General features: G+C 44.8%; 1 protein-coding gene across 2 annotated transcripts in view; it reads right to left on the bottom strand.

The window, feature by feature from the left end:
- Positions 1-16,656, bottom strand: part of MRPL22 (mitochondrial ribosomal protein L22) — a 41,569-nt gene that overhangs the window by 19,807 nt on the left and 5,106 nt on the right. The window contains exons 2-4 of one of the 2 annotated variants that reach the window (XM_073621161.1): positions 14,773-14,806; positions 11,776-11,908; positions 10,978-11,043 (exon numbers count right to left, since the gene is read on the bottom strand). In XM_073621161.1, coding sequence (XP_073477262.1) covers positions 10,978-11,043; positions 11,776-11,908; positions 14,773-14,806 — 233 coding nt within the window. The remainder of the gene's footprint in view (positions 1-10,977; positions 11,044-11,775; positions 11,909-14,772; positions 14,807-16,656) is intronic. The other variant, XM_073621162.1, reaches the window with a different exon arrangement.

Genomic DNA, 16,656 nt, shown 5'->3' with positions numbered 1-16,656 from the left:
GATCTAAGGTGAGTATTTCATAATGAGCCAGTATGCTATGTATACTGGCTCATTATGCCTTTGTCTTGCAGGTTTTTTTTTTTTTTTTTTTTTTTTTTAATGGGTTTACAACCACTTTAAAAAAGGGGGCTCAGGACAGTAAGGGCTTGTTTACATTTGTGGTTTGGGCCATAGTGGCCCTTGCTCTTCAAAAGGTTGAGCAACTCCATTTTAGGTCTTGTGTCTCAGAACTGCCATTAAAGCCAGTGACTGAGAAGCGGGATGGAATAGGGGCCCTGGGCTAGTATGACTGTTCTGTTTGGAAGAGGTCAAGGCTCCGAGTTTGTCAAGGCAAATATGGTGCAATGAGAATCACCAGGACACTTTCCTCCTCTATCTTTGCTGAAGCCGAGGGAGGATCTTCAGCAGAGGGAAGGTTTAAACCAGTTTGAAGCGAGTCCAAGGAATCACAAGACCGTTTGCTGTGAAAGTTACAGGATCTCTGGTCTTGGCTATGTACAGTGCATCCAGAAAGTATTCACAGTGTTCCAAAATTGATTAAATGAATTATTTTCCTCACAATTCTTCAAACAACACTCCATAATGACAATGCGAAAGAAGTTTGTATGAAATCTTTGCAAATTTATTTAAAAAAAGAAAAAAAAAAACACATGTACAAAAGTATTCACAGCCTTTGCCAAGACACTCAAAATTGAGCTCAGGTGCATCCTGTTTCCACTGATCATCCTTGTTGCTGTTGATGCTGCCACAACTTGATTGGAGTCCACCTGTGGTAAATGGAGTTGAGTGGACATGATTTGGAAAGGCACACACCTGTCTATATAAGGTCCCATAGTTAACAGTGCATGTCAGAGCACAAACCATGAAGTCCAAGGAATTGTTTGTAGACCTCAGAGAAAGGATTGCATCGAGGCACAGATCTAGGGAAGGTTACAAAAAAATTTCTGCAGCATTGAAGGTCCAAGTGAGCACAGTGGCCTCCACCATCCGTAAATGGAAGATGTTTGGATCCACCTGAACTCTTCCTAGAGCAGGCCGCCTGGCCAAGCTGAGCGATAGGGGGTTAAGAGCTTAGTCAGGGAGATGACCAAGAACCCAATGGTCATTCTGACAGAGCTCCAGCATTTCTCTGTGGAGAGAGGAGAACCTTCTAGAACAGGGGTATGCAACCTGAGGCCTTCCAGCTGTTGCAGCCAGCCTTGCACTGCCTCATGGAAATTCCACAACAGCTGGAGGGCCCCAGGTTGCCCACCCCTGTTCTAGAAGAACAACCATCTCTGCAGTACTCCACCAATTAGGCCTGTATGGTAGAAGGGCCAGACGGAAGCCACTCCTCAGTAAAAGACACGACAGCCCGCCTGGAGTTTGCACCTGAAGGGCTCTCAGACCATGAGAAACAAACTTCTCTGGTCTGATGAAACAAGGATTGAACTCTTTGGCCTAAATGGTAAGCGTCATGCCTGGAGGAAACCAGGCACCGCTCATCACCTGGCCAATACCATCCCTACAGTGAAGCACGGTGGTGGCAGCATCATGCTGTGGGGATGTTTTTCAGTGGCCAGACATGAACCCGATTGAACACTCTGGGGAGATCTGGAAATGGCTGTTCTCCAATGCTGCCCATCCAACCTGATGGAGCTTGAGAGACTCTGCAAAGAATAATGGGAGAAAGTGCCCAAAAATAGGTGTGCCAAGCTTGTAGTATCATATTCAAAAATACTTGAGGCTGTAATTGGTTTCCTTTTTTGTTTTTAATAAATTTTCAAAGATTTCAAACAAGCTTCTTTCACATTGTCATTATGGGGTATTGTTTGTAGAATTTTGAAGAAAATAATTAATTTAATCCATTTTGGAATAAGGCTGTAACATAACAAAATGTAGAAAAAGTGAAGCACTGTGAATCCGTTCCGGATGCACTGTATTTATTCAGCTTGTTGCTGAACCTGGAGGCTACAATATCCACATCTGGTTGCTTCCACTTTTTACAGAGATTTTTGAAAGATCCCAGGGTGCAGAATACCACTTCCCTGGGTCGAGGCGTTGGCGGTTTAGAAAGCCTGCTTTGCCAATTGCCTTCTTAAAAGATGTGGAGAGCCAAGAAAGTTGGAATTAAAATGTCCACCTAATAGCAGACATATTTCTCTTAGAGCAGCTTGACTTCTGGTGCCTCCCTGATGGTTTATGATGTGGCATTGTTTCGACTGCACCCTCACTGGGCAACCCCGCTAAAGTGAGGGCCACTTCTGTAGAGCTAATGTGATGGTTCTCAGGTCCAGAATGTTGATGGGGAATTTTGACTCTGGATACCATGTCCCCTTGATAGTTAGGGAGTTCTAAACTGCACCAGCCTATAGGGCTGGAATACATTGTCTCCACCTTTAGGGCATATGAAAATATGATTTTTTATAACAGCTTACCTGTAAAATCCTTTTCTTTCGATGTACATCACGGGACACAGAGCCTCAGTAATTACTGATGGGTTATATAGGTATTACTAGGTGATTGGACACTGGCAAACCCTAAACAGGAAGTTCAATCCCCTATATAATCCCTCCCCCTACAGGGATACCTCAGTTTAGTAGCAAAGCAATATAAGTGTATTAGAAGAGGGGTGGGACCTCTGTGTACCGTGATGTACATCGAAAGAAAAGGATTTTACAGGTAAGCTGTTATAAAAAAATCCTATTTTCTTTCTCATACATCACGGGACACAGAGCCTCAGTAATTACTGATGGGATGTCCCAGAGCAATGCTATCTGAGGGGAGGGGAACCACAACCAAGTAGGGTGCAATCAGACCTGAGGACCCTGTACCGCTGCCTGCAGCACACTACGCCCAAAGGCGATATCCTTATGCCTTCTCACATCCACCTGATAAAATCTGGTGAATGTATGGACTGAAGACCAGGTTGCGGCCTTGCAGATCTGAGCCATAGAGGCCCGGTGATGCACTGCCCAAGAAGCACCAATAGCCCTTGTGGAATGTGCCTTAATCTGAAACGGAGGAATCTTCCGTTTCAAACCGTAAGCCTGAATAATCATTTGTCTAATCCATTTAGAAATGGTAGCTTTTGACGCTGCCTGTCCTCTGGCAGTACAAACAGAACATCCGTCTTTCGGAATTGAGCAGTTGCTTCCAGATAGGCCTTGACTGCTCTTACTACATCCAAAGAATGTAGTGACCTTTCTTCCGAAGAACAGGGATCTGGAAAAAAGGAAGGCAGAACAATGTCTTGGTTTAGATGAAAATCTGAAACCACCTTCGGTAAAAAAAACTTAGATGAGGGCGCAGTACCACTCTATCCTTGTGTACAATCAAATAAGGCTCTTTACAAGAAAGAGCTGCTAATTCTGATACTCTTCTAGCAGAAGAAATGGCTACCAGAAAAATTAACTTTCTTGTCAACAAGACCAAAGGAATCTGACGTATTGGTTCAAAAGGCTGTTTCTGTAAAACAGACAGAACCAAGTTCAAGTCCCAGGGATTTAGGGGCGCCTTAACCGGAGGATTAAGACGCGACACCCCCTGTATAAAGTTTCGGACCAAGGAATGCGAAGCAAGTGGTCGTTGAAACAATACTGATAAGGCCGAGACCTGGCCCTTGATGGTACTCAAGGCCAGCTTCATCTCTAATCCCAATTGTAGAAAATTAAGAATTCTACCTATCACATATTTTCTGGGATGCCAACCCCTGGATTCACACCAGGATACATAAGCTTTCCAGACTCTGTGATAAATTACTCTGGAAGCTGGCTTCCTTGCATTGATCAAGGTAGCTATCACAGGACCTGAAAGCCCACGATTTTTCAGAACGTGGGTTTCAATAGCCAAACCGTCAAATTTAGCGTTTGTAAGGCAGGATGGAACACTGGCCCTTGAGATAACAGGTCTGGGCGTAACGGTAGGGTCCATGGGCCAAGCTGGGGCTACCAGGAGCACCGACTTCCTTTCCCGCCTGATCCTGCGAAGGAGTCGCGGCAGTAGCAGAATAGGAGGGAATGCATAAATCAGTGAGAACCGGTGCCACGGAATCACCAATGCATTTGTACCGCATGCAAGGGGATCCCTTGTCCTTGCCACAAATCTGTCCATCTTTCTGTTGAATCGGGATGCAAAGAGGTCTACATCTGGAACCCCCCATCTCTGGCATATGGCCCAAAAGACATCGGGATGCAGGGACCATTCCCCTGGGAGTAACTGCTGGCGACTTAAATAGTCCACCTGCCAGTTCTCTATCCCTGGAATGAAGACTGCCAATATGCATGGCACCTGCTTCTCTGCCCAGACTAAGATCTGGTTCACCTCTCTTTGAGCAGCTTGGCTCCTGGTGCCTCCCTGATGATTGATATAAGCCACTGCTGTGGCATTGTCAGACTGGATCTTGACTGGGAAACCCTGTAGCCGGAGAGTCCAGGTTCTTAGGGCTAGATATACTGCACGGATCTCCAGAATGTCGATGGTTAAGGTCCTCTCGCTTTGGGACCATACCCCCTGGACCGCAGACTGTTCCAGAACTGCTCCCCAACCCGAAATACTGGCATCCGTTGTTACCACCATCCAGGTAACCAGTAGAAAGGATTTCCCCTTCTGCAGGTTTTCGGGTACTAACCACCAACTGAGGCTCTGACGCACTGCCTGAGACAGGTGCATTGGAAAGTCTAATGCCTGAACCCTCCTGTTCCAGGTCGACAGGATACTGTGCTGCAGTAGTCTTGAATGAAACTGAGCATAGGGGACTGCTTCGAAAGCAGACACCATCTTTCCTAGCAGCCTCATACAAAGGCGGACAGAGGGACCCTTCTTGGTCCTGACAACCAGAATCAGCTCCCTTAAAGCAGTGATCTTTGCCTGAGGTAGAAATACTTTCTCTTGGCTTGTATCTATAATCAGACCCAAATATTCCAGTCTTCTTACTGGTTTTAGGAAAGATTTTTCTAGGTTGAGAATCCAACCTAGATGTTCCAGATATTTGACTGTAGTCCTCAAGCTCTCGTTCAAAGAGGCTACTGACCAGTCTATCAAGAGCAGGTCGTCTAGGTATGCTATGACAGTTATACATTGGGCCCTTAATCTGGCCAGAGGAGGAGCCAGGATCTTTGTAAACACTCGAGGTGCAGTGGCTATCCCGAAAGGCAGAGACACAAACTGGAAATGGCGCCCTCCTATCTGGAAGCGCAGAAACTTCTGATGAGCAGGAAAAATAGGCACATGCAGATATGCATCTCTGATGTCTATCGATGCCAGAAATTCTCCTCCCTGCAGGATGGAGACTACTGTCCGAATTGATTCCATGCGGAAGGACCGAATCCTTAGGAATCGATTCAGGTCCCTTAGATCTAGAATGGGTCTGACATCCCCATTTGGCTTTTGGACCGTAAAAAGGTTGGAATAGAAGCCCAATCCTTGATCCTTCGTGGGGACCACCATAATGACCTCTTGCGACAAAAGCCACTCTAACGCTAGAAGGAGCGACTGCTTTTTCTCTGGATCTCTGGGGACACTTGATCTGAGGAAACGAGGAGAATGGAATTTTTGGAACTCCAGCTTGTACCCTAAGGTTACCGTGGAGATTACCCATCTGTCCTGGAAGTCCTTCTGCCAGAGCTTTGAGAACTGTAGCAGTCTTCCCCCCACTCAAGCGAGCGGGGGCGCCCCTTCATAAAGAGGCCTTAGTGTCTTGTCTAATAGACTTCTTCCCCCAGGACCTCTTTTGTCCCTGGGGTTGACTCTTGTTTCTTGACCCAGACGGAGGAGGCCGTCGCGACTGCCTGGAGGCTGATGCCGCTGGCGCTGGGGAAAGAGTCCGTTTGAAAGAGGGACGCTTACTCTTTCTCTTAACAGGTAGAAGAGTGCTTTTCCCACTAGAGATCCTTTGGATATAGTTATCCAAGTCTTCTCCAAACAGCCTTGCACCACGAAATTGGAACCCAACCAGGAGTTTCTTGCATGGTGCTTCAGCTGACCAATTCTTTAACCATAAGATTCTATGCATATGCACCAACCCAAGTGAGAGACGAGAGGATTGCATGATAGAATCTCTGATGGCGTCAACAGCAAAACATAAGGCCACTGGAAGGTTAGCCAACCCCTGGGCCTGCTGTTCAGGTAAAACTTTGATGACCTGCTTAATATGGTTTCTTAAGTATTAACAGACTCCAATCGCTGCTGTTGCAGGTTGAGCCACTGAGCCAGCTAAGGCGAAAACATCTTTCAACAGGGATTCCATCTTTTTATCCACAGGATCCCTGAGCATCTGAGCATTGCCTACAGGACAAGTCAGACTCTTATTTACGGAGGATATGGCGGCATCAACGGCCGGTATTCCCCACATCTTAACAAACTTTTCTTCCATAGGATAAAGTGTTGAAAACTTTTTCGGTGGAAAAAAAAACGTTCATCTGGGTGATTCCACTCAGAATAAAGGAGCTTTTCAAGTAAATTATGAACAGGAAAAGCATGTGCTGTTTGAGGAGGCTTCAGTGACCCCAACGAAGAAGAGGGTTCTTTAACTGATTCAGATACGGGCAACTTAAATGTGGAGCGAACCAATCCAGCAAGGATCTGCACTAAGACTTTCTCATCCTGAGAAGCTGCAGAGGGCCCTTCTCCACCTGATTCCTCTGAAGAGGAATCATCCGTCCCATCCTGATCCTCTGAAAGGGATTCTTCTCCCCTATCCCAGAGCTCCTCAGCCTGAGGGTATTGGGTAGCAGAGGAAGGCCTAGTGCGTTTTCTTCCACTGAGTGAAGATGCGATCACGGCCATTAATCTTTCCTCTAATCCATTAATGGTTGAGGAAAAAACCTCCTGCGTAATATATACAGGGGCTGAAGTGCCAGAAGCAGGTGTAGCCCCTGACCCCAACGGCTCTCTCTGACTAACCGTCCCTCCCTCGGGGGGGGGGGGATGCTGCAGACAGGGGGCCCTCAGAACCCGAAGGAGATCCCCTAGAGCCTCTGGTTCTTGGGGTATGTGAACCTCTTCTACCCATAGACAGCAGAAAAATGGGGTTCCCTTGAGTGGATTTTCCCGGCACTTGCACATAAATTGTATGTAGTAGCAGAGTACAGACTCATATAGAGAGTAAAAAAGTATTTTTATTTAATGAGGAAATTAATTTTCTAAAAACAATGTGGACGTCATAAATAGCAAAACAATTTACATAATAAACATGATTCGTATAAATTCATCAACAATGATATGGTATACCGAAAAAAATCTCTTTTCAAGCCCGACGCGTTTCGGGGAACAAATATATCAGTCCTTCTTCAGGGGCAAAATTGAAAAGAGGGATTCATCTAAATTAATAGGGAAACATATACATAATAAGTCAGTTGATTATTGTATAGAATTATCAATAGAAATCTGTATAGAGGTAAAATGATCGATTAATCACCTACCTGGGCCTGTTATCATTGGTTACTCTGAGGAAGAATTTTTTTTAAGAAACCACATGAAAAAGCGAGGCATATTCAGAAGGATGGTGGCCAAGTATATAGGTGTAGATACAGGTACTGTTCCTTCAATATAGTAAATTCAATTAGATGTAGATAGATCGTAGATCTCCAAAAGGAGACACAAGGTTTCACCTATCCCTGTCCCTCCCAGGCGCGTGCAGGCCTCTTCTACCCATAGTGCCAAGCAACAAGGTGGAGGTATCACAAAATGAACACTGACTGCTGAGCGATGTAGTCTTAGCCACAGCCTTGCTACCAATGCCCAGTCCAAGTGTTCCTTAGTAAATGCTGCCTAGGGGAATGCCTGTGTTCCACCTTACATGCGACCAGTCAGCTCTGTGTCCCTCCAAAGGCTGAGTGCACCTGTAAAGTGTGCCTCTTATAGCCATGCAGCCGGCAGTGAGGGCGTCTAAGCACGCTGAGACCGCGCTGACGCTCCACCCCCCCCCACGCTATTGCGCCCCCCCTTGTTTTTTCAAACAATGTGCGCTTCCCGCGCGAGCCAACCCTCCTGTTCTGCCAAGCATGGGGGAAAAAGGCTGGGGGAGGAGGAAGGAGAGAGGCCGGCAGTGATGGGGCCTTCACGTGGCAATGGCGGCGGTGACAGTGCGGTATACTACCGCCTCACAGACCACCTGTGGCCCCCCCTATACTTGGGGGGAATCACCCAGAGGAGAACCCCCCCATCTCATCCTACCTGGAGCTCGGCTGGAGGATTGTGCAGCGTGAAACACTGAGACAGAGGGTCAGCATGAGAAGGTATGTGCTCTTGGCAGCCCCCGGTGGCGACAATAGGCATAGCATACATTTACTACAAAGGAGAAATCCACTAGAACTAAAAAATTCTGTGGAATCTCCCTTACCTTATCCAGCCGCAGGGTTCTGTTATACAGACCCAATCTTCGCCTCTCACGGTGGGCTCCGTTTTGGAAAAACCTTCAGAGACTGGGGCCCCCTACAGATAGGGGGATCCGCAGTTCTGGGCCTGTAAAGCACCCGGCCAGAAATAAGGATAGAAAAACATTTTCTGATATGCGGGGTCCAGCTCTCTAAAAAGAGGAAGCGTTACAGGTAAAACCTCGTTTCTTTGGACACGAGGCCCGGGTACGATCCAATTCGGCCTAAAAAGGACACTTTGAGATGGATCCGATTCGCCTGGCTTGCCCCAGTATAGGATATAGGATATTCCCTTTGGAGCTCAGCACAGGACATCTTTACACGTCCAACACCTAAGACACTGGCGTAAAAACTGAGGTATCCCTGTAGGGGGAGGGATTATATAGGGGGTTGAACTTCCTGTTTAGGGTGTGCCAGTGTCCAATCACCTAGTGATACCTATATAACCCATCAGTAATTACTGAGGCTCTGTGTCCCGTGATGTATGAGAAAGAAATAAAGATTTTCACAATTCCAGGACATAATTGGATATTCACAATGCCAGAGAGGGTTTGTGTGTTTAGATTGAAGCAATCAATGATTACATTTGCTTGTTCCACATTGTGAGTATGATTGATTGAAGGGGTTTGTAGTGAAACTGTGGAAAGGGAACTGCCTCAGAGGCTAAGCCCAGAAGCGAACTGTGGTGTGCCGTTCTGACATGAGGGTCCTCACGTGGGACCTTAGGGAAGCAACTTTCCACTAAGGAAGGAAAATTCTGACTCTGGGTTTGTCCAAGATCAGGCCCAGGTAATCTAAACGGTGTGGCAGCTGGAGAGCAGACTTTGGTAAGCTGTATATACAGACAAAGGGTTGAGGGAACTGAATCATCCTCTGGATGTTGGCAGACATAGTTGTGCTGGAGGAGTCCTTCAGTAGAAGGTTGTCCAAATACCCTTTGACATGAATGCCATGGGTTTGCAAAACAGCCAGAAGAAGGCAAGTACGTTTGTGAACACTAGGGGTGCAGAGGAGAACCTGAATGGCGGTGCTACAAATTGGTCTCTCACAGCAAGACACAGAAAGCATTGATGTGAGGTAAAGATATGGATGTGTAGACAGGAACCTTGTATATCTACTGATGCAAGAAATTCCCCTAGCATGAGAGAATCAATGACAGATCTTGATTCCATCTGGAATTTTGGTACACAAAAAGATCTGTTGACAAGGCCTGTTCTTCCAATCACGCTAGAAATATTAACATTAAAATGTCCAGTTCACTTCTACTCTATTCACACTGTTGTCAATCGAGTCATGATGAAGAGGGGGTGCTCTTGGACCACTGAAATACACTGGCTACATTTTGGATTGTTCCCAGACTTTTATTGGAATAAAGTTGTAGCTGAATCTCTTAGCAGTGGTGTGGTGCCTCAACTTAAATTTTCATTACATTGCACTACACTACAAGCCATGTAGACCATGGAGATCCTTTGGGATGTAGAAGCTGCCTACCTGGGAACCAGATCATTAACATCAACATGAATACAGCAATACCAGTCAGATAACCCTATGGGTTCAGTGCTATTTTTCCACTTTCCTCAACTTTCAGTGAAAAGGTCATCCTCAGACAACCAAAGTGTATAACTAAGTCAACAGGGTAATAAGGAACTGCAACAATTCAAATCAGATGTTGCTACAAAATACAAGGTCAGCTTATTATTTGGAATCCCCTCCTACATTAGGCACCAATAATTGCCATTTGTAAGGAAAAAAAAAAAAAAAAATTAACTTTACTTCACACCCTTGCCTGCAGCACCTTGGCAAGGATGGCTTATCAGGCCTTCCAGAAAGATCCCCAGAAAGTTGAGATCTTAAAGTTGTTCTAAAGGGAAAATATGTTTTACCTTAATGCATTCCCTGCATTAAAGTGAAAAATGTTCCAGTATTTGTATTGCCCCCTCACCCCCTACATTACTACCCAAGTCCTCACTCGTTCCAGCACTGTGCCCATCTTCAGTGGCTCTCTCCTCTCACCCCTCTTTCAAAGGACAGAGAGGCAGCAGTGGGCGTCAATTGTCTCCTGCTGCTGTCAATCAAACCCTGTAAGCAGAGAACAGGGGTGGGGAAGAGCCACGCTGTGTGTGTCTATAGGCGCACACAACAGGGCTTGGGAGCAGGCCCGCACATGTGACACCATAGGAAGTGAATTCCTATGGTGGCACACAGAAAAGAGGTGGAGTCCAGATCACCAGTGGGGGAACCAAGAAGAGGAGGATTGGGGCCACTCTGTGCAATACCACAACACAGAGCAGGCAAGTATATACAGTACCTGTTTATTAATTTAATAAAAATTTACAACCCCTTAAGTGTCACAAGAAGAAACTCCCGCTTAGTACTAAAATATTTGCTTTTAGAATTTGTAATTCCCAGCTTGCCTAGAAGCCATGGGTGGAGGCTAGGGTGTCATTTATTTCAAATGCATCAGTGTTAAATGAGGAGCTTTCTCTCTGCGTGGTGGTAAAAAAATTAAGGAGACCTTGTATTTTGATGCAAGGTCTACTTTAATAACTATACATGCAAGCAATAATTACAAAGATGCATGTAATACTTGGTTTCTACGTGATGAGCAGGAAACAGAGCTTACCAGTTTGGCCAAATACCACATCTTATCTGGGCTGTATTTGATCTGCCTCCGACAGTGGAATACCTCCTTTAAGAAAAAAAAAAAAAAAAAAAAAATGGTACAAACATTATACTGGTCTTTGCTGTAAAATCATCTGAATTTAAACCCTGTGAGCAAATTTGGTGCTGACATACTCAATCCAGTTTCTTTTTTGAGTACCTAGATCTCTGTACCGATGTTCTCAACTCCACCCACTTGTTGGGACCTGCTCTCCCTGGGTAAATACTGTGTCCTCTGCTGTGCTCTGTGGTTCTTCTTACGTGTATCCAGTAGTGAAGTAGGGGTCGACATGATTAACCACTGAGCAAAAGCGGGGATATGGAAAGTCGGCATACCATAAGCATCGGTTTCCAAGGAGACTTCAGGGGGAAAATTTCACTTTATCAAAGCGAAATGTGGCAGCTCAGGCTACAGGAAGAGTGATTATTTACTCTCTTTTTTATTATTTAAGTGACAGAATTACTTAAACTAAAGAAGGATTTATCATTTTAAAGAGCAAGCAAGTCCTGCTTTGTTTTTATTTAACCTAAAAGAAAGACACCTTTTCCAGGAAGATGATTTTGCTTTGCTATGAAGCCTAGACAAAAGTGGTAATTGCAGGCAGCTTGTGGTGCCTTCTGTCAGTATTCGTAAGGATGGAGAGAGAGTTACCTTTAAAATATATTTTTTACATTGAAAAGAGTATAACTGATCTTTAACAGATAACGTATAAATTATAAACACATTAGAAAGTCTTATATGGTCATGTTCTGGACTCACTGCTGGCCTTCGAGGCTCATCAGAAAGTTGAGGTGGATACACAACTCTGTTTTTCATCTCCCAACCCTGTCTCTCCAGAGCAGCAGTAGTGTGGATACAGCTCTGAGAAAGCAGGCTGCCAGCAGTGGACACCCTGAAGAACAAAACATTGCCATTAGATTAATATATCCTTATATGACAGTTTGTAAATGCATACTCTATTAATCTTTAATCTTAAGGCTCCATTCACACTTGTATGACTCCAAAGTTGTGACAACTTTGGAGTCCAACTTTGGGGCAACTCTGACGCAAATTTGGATGGGTGAGACTTGGATATGACTTTGGCTTTGACCAGTGATAATGCACAACTGTTGCACTGTATAACATTTGAGCATGACTTTAATGCAACCTTTGATGGTTAACAAGTCTTTGGCCCTCAAGTTGCATGAAAGTTGGATCAAAGTAGTGCAAGAACTACTTTGAAGTCACTGCAATACAGTATGAATAGTTATCATTGGAAAACATGGGGAATAACTTGTCATGCGACTTTGATGTAAAAAATGACAAGTCGCACAAGTGTAAATGGAGCCTAAGGCAACTCTTTTGGTAAATAAAACCAAAGTATACAGTGGGGATGGAAAGTATTCAGACTTTTTCACTCTTTCACTCACAGGAATTTTTCACTCTTTGTTATATTGCAGCCATTTGCTAAAATCATTTAAGTTCATTTTTTTCCCTCATGAATGTACACACAGCACCCCATATTGACAGAAAAACACAGAATTGTTGACATTTTTGCAGATTTATTAAAAGAAAAACTGAAATATCACATGGTCCTAAGTATTCAGACCTTTTGCTCAGTATTTATAGAAGCACCCTTTTGATCTAATACAGCCATGAGTCTTTTTGGGAAAGATGCAACAAGTTTTTCACACCTGGATTTGGGGATCCTCTGCCATTCCTCCTTGCAGATCCTCTCCAGTTCTGTCAGGTTGGATGGTAAACGTTGGTGGACAGCCATTTTTAGGCCTCTCCAGAGATGCTCAATTGGGTTTAAGTCAGGACTCTTGCTGGGCCATTCAAGAACAGTCACGGTGTTGTTGTGAAGCTACTCCGTTATTTAAGCTGTGTGCTTAGGGTCATTGTCTTGTTGGAAGGTAAACCTTCGGCCCAGTCTGAGGTCCTGAGCACTCTGGAGAAGGTTTTTGTCCAGGATATCCCTGTACTTGGCTGCATTCATCTTTCCCTCGATTGCAAACAGTCGTCCTGTCCCTGCAGCTGAAAAACACCCCCACAGCATGATGCTGTCACCACCATGCTTCACTGTTGGGACTGTATTGGACAGGTGATGAGCAGTGCCTGGTTTTCTCCACACATACAGGACATGACGTGACTTCCCTGTGGCATTCCCGTGACGTCACAGGGAAGTCCCGTCAAGTCGCCGTGCATCAGAGGGGGGCGGGGTCACCGGGTGGCCCCGCCCCCCGTTATTTAAGAACCGTCAGACGAGGAGACTCCGTCACACAGCGGGAGCCTCCCTCCATGCCAGCATGGATGCGGAGCGGCCCGGAGAAGAAAATGAAGAAGAGAAGAAGGAAGAAGAGAAGAGGATGAAGAGAAGAGCGGGAGCCTCCCCCCATGCCATGGGTGCGGAGCGGCCCGAGAAGAAGATAGAAGACGCCGCGGAGGAGATGCTGGATGAGAACGCCGGAGGAAGAACCAGAAGAGCCAGAAGAACCAGAAGAAGATGAAGGAAGATAGAAGAAAGAAGAAGCATTTAAATAAAGGAATTGTCAAAAACTGTCTCTTGTCATTTTTAACATCTTTGACAGTTTTTTAGTGAAATGGTACCATTTCACACAGGGGGGGGGGGGGCGGGATCTGGGGGTCCGGGGGTCCCCTTGTTAAAGGGGGCTTCCAGATTCCGATAAGCCCCCCCGCCCGCAGACCCCCACAACCACCGGCCAGGGTTGTGGGGATGAGGCCCTTGTCCTCATCAACATGGGGACAAGGTGTTTTGGGGGGCTACCCCAAAGCACCCTCCCAATGTTGAGGGCATGTGGCCTGGTACGGTTCAGGAGGGGGGGGGGCCACACTCTCATCCCCCCCCTCTTTTCCTGCGGCCTGCCAGGTTGCGTGCTCGGATAAGGGTCTGGTATGGATTTTTGGGGTGACCCCACGCCGTTTTTTTTTTTTTTTTGGCGCGGGGTTCCCCTTAAAATCCATACCAGACCTGAAGGGTCTGGTATGGAATTTAGGGGGAACCCCACGTCATTTTTTTTTAAAATTTTGGCCGGGGTTCCCCTTAATATCCATACCAGACCTGAAGGGCCTGGTATGGAATTTAGGGGGACTCCCACGTAATTTTTTTTTTTTTAATTTTGGTTCGGGTTTCCCTGTGTTGAATTCCCATGCCGTTTTTATCAATGAACTTCTATGTGTATTGTCGGCAATGCAATAGCCGCGGTAGTTTTAAATGGAATTTTTCCTTCAAAATGTAATTTTGCTGTCAGACTGTTCTAAACACGGGAAACATGCGCCCCTTTACAGGCATACTATAGACACCCCCCAGGTATGAAATTTAAAGGGATATTACACTTTTATTGTTTGACTTTAAGCATTATTAAAATCACTGCTCCTGAAAAAACGGCCGTTTTTAAAACTTTTTTTTGCATTGATCCATGTCCCCTGGGGCAGGACCCGGGTCCCCAAACACTTTTTATGACAATAACTTGCATATAAGCCTTTAAAATTAGCACTTTTGATTATTCATGTTCGTGTCCCATAGACTTTAACGGTGTTCGCGTGTTCGAGCGAACTTTTTTCCTGTTCGCATGTTCTGGTGCGAACCGAACAGGGGGGTGTTCGGCTCATCCCTAGTACTGGATATACAAACTGTTCTTACCGCAGTGCCTGTCAATATTTACTCAATATATTCTATTGTGCTTGACCTGTATTCTGTGTACCACCCCAAAAAAAGATTTTTACTGACAAAAAAAATGAAGATTCTTTACTCACCCTCGGTGGATCCGGAATAACGACCCCCATAATGCTGTGGAAAAAAAAAAAAAAAAGAAATAATACTTAATTTTTTCATTGCTCCTTGAGTAGGTGCATTAACAAGGGCCAGCAGATCCAAAGCCCTTTTTTTAACTTCAGGTGTGCTTTAACCCTTTCGCTGCCAGGGCCGTTTGTGTTTTTTTGATCTGTAACATGTGTATTGCAATCAACGTTTTCACATGTAGGCGCCCTCTACGTTTGTGTGTGTGTGTGGAGGGGGGCCTCAAAACATTTTTTTTGAGGGGGGGGGGGGGGGGGGGCTGGATTTTATGTGCCTGGGTGTAACTTTTTTTTTTTTTTGAAAAATAAAAAAAATTATTTCTTTTTTTACGTAACTTTTTTTTTCCATTGCATAGAGGATATTTTGTTCCCTATGTGATGATTTTTAGGTGACATGTTCTCTTTAATGAGACATGCAGGGTCCAAAAGACTGGGAGTCTGTGTGAGCAATCGGACGGCAGCACTGCCACCCGAATACTTTCACCTGACAGGCAGAAGGCCGCAGGTGCAGCCACCGGGTTGTGTGCGATACCCCCTGCTGTCAGATCTGTACGACGTAATGAACAGGCAGCAAAAGGGTTAAAGTGATACTAAGCATACACGGTTTAATTTTCATTATCCCTGCTCTTTACGTATGTGAATGATGGAACTGGAATTATTTAAATAAAAAAGTTACCTTTTTCCTAATTGATATAAAGCTGTCACATGACCCAGCTCTTTCCCAGCCTGTCTGCAGGGAAACGTAAGCAGGAGGAGCTTCTAGTCCTCTGCTGCTGGCCATATGTTCAAAAAAAAAAAAAAAAAGCCTTTGGAATACAGGTTAAAAATAATTAATAGCAATAAACTGTTTTTCATTGTCGAACAAATAAGTATTTTAAATTACATCTTTATTTTTTTTATGGCAATAACATGGTATGGGCGGATTTCTGCCAGTTACAGGCTGCGTCCCTTCAGCCTGTGTATTAGAATAACAGGGCAGCAAAGCCTCTATCAATCTACATGTAATACCCCGCCCCCATTGTGTTTAGCTGGTTAGTGGGCATACAGGAGGGAGGAAATGGGCTGTCATTTATCATTGTGTATACACCAACATGTGTGAATCTATAGTCACATGGGCTGCTCAGATGTACTAAAGAGGAAATGCTCAGAAAACTGAGCATGTACAGAGCTACCAACACTGCTCTGCAAAATCCCTAGCTGAATTGAGGACATGGACAGAAAGGGGAGATAGAGAACAGAAGGATCAACCAGGTTTTTTGCAGAATACAGAAAACGAATTTCATAGTGGCTGGGTGAGTATGAACAGCATGTAATAAATCATTAATTGATATTCTTTTAAGATGTGGGTTTAGTGACACTTTAAGGACTGGTAGAGGAGGGGATTATGGTGTGGGGTCGTTTTTCAGAGGTTGGGCTTGGCCCCTTAGTTCCAGTGAAGGGAACTCTTAAGGCATCAGCATACCAAGACATTTTGGACAAATTTGTGCTCCCAACTTTGTGGGAACAGTTTGGGGATGGACCCTTCCTGTTCCAACATGTATAAAAGAAAAAGTGCGCATCCACAAAATACAAACACCTTATATAAAAGGAAGTTAAATGATGATAAAAACAGTGATATTCAACAATAGTGATAACATCTAAATAAATGTCCATATAGTGCTCCACAAGGTGCAAATATGTGGATAAATACTCCACATTCACCCGATGCTTCTGTTCATAAAATTAATCAATCTGTAGAGCTTACCAGATTTGTTGTGTTACTATACTGGTCGCTGTTTTTTTTTCGGTGTAAGTGCCTACTTATTTTTATAATATATTTTATTGGCATACTTCACTATGTAG

This window comes from Aquarana catesbeiana, linkage group LG03, assembly GCF_042186555.1.
Source record: "Aquarana catesbeiana isolate 2022-GZ linkage group LG03, ASM4218655v1, whole genome shotgun sequence".
NCBI classification, from domain to species: Eukaryota; Metazoa; Chordata; class Amphibia; order Anura; family Ranidae; genus Aquarana; species Aquarana catesbeiana.
This window is presented reverse-complemented; position numbering and strand designations above follow the sequence as displayed.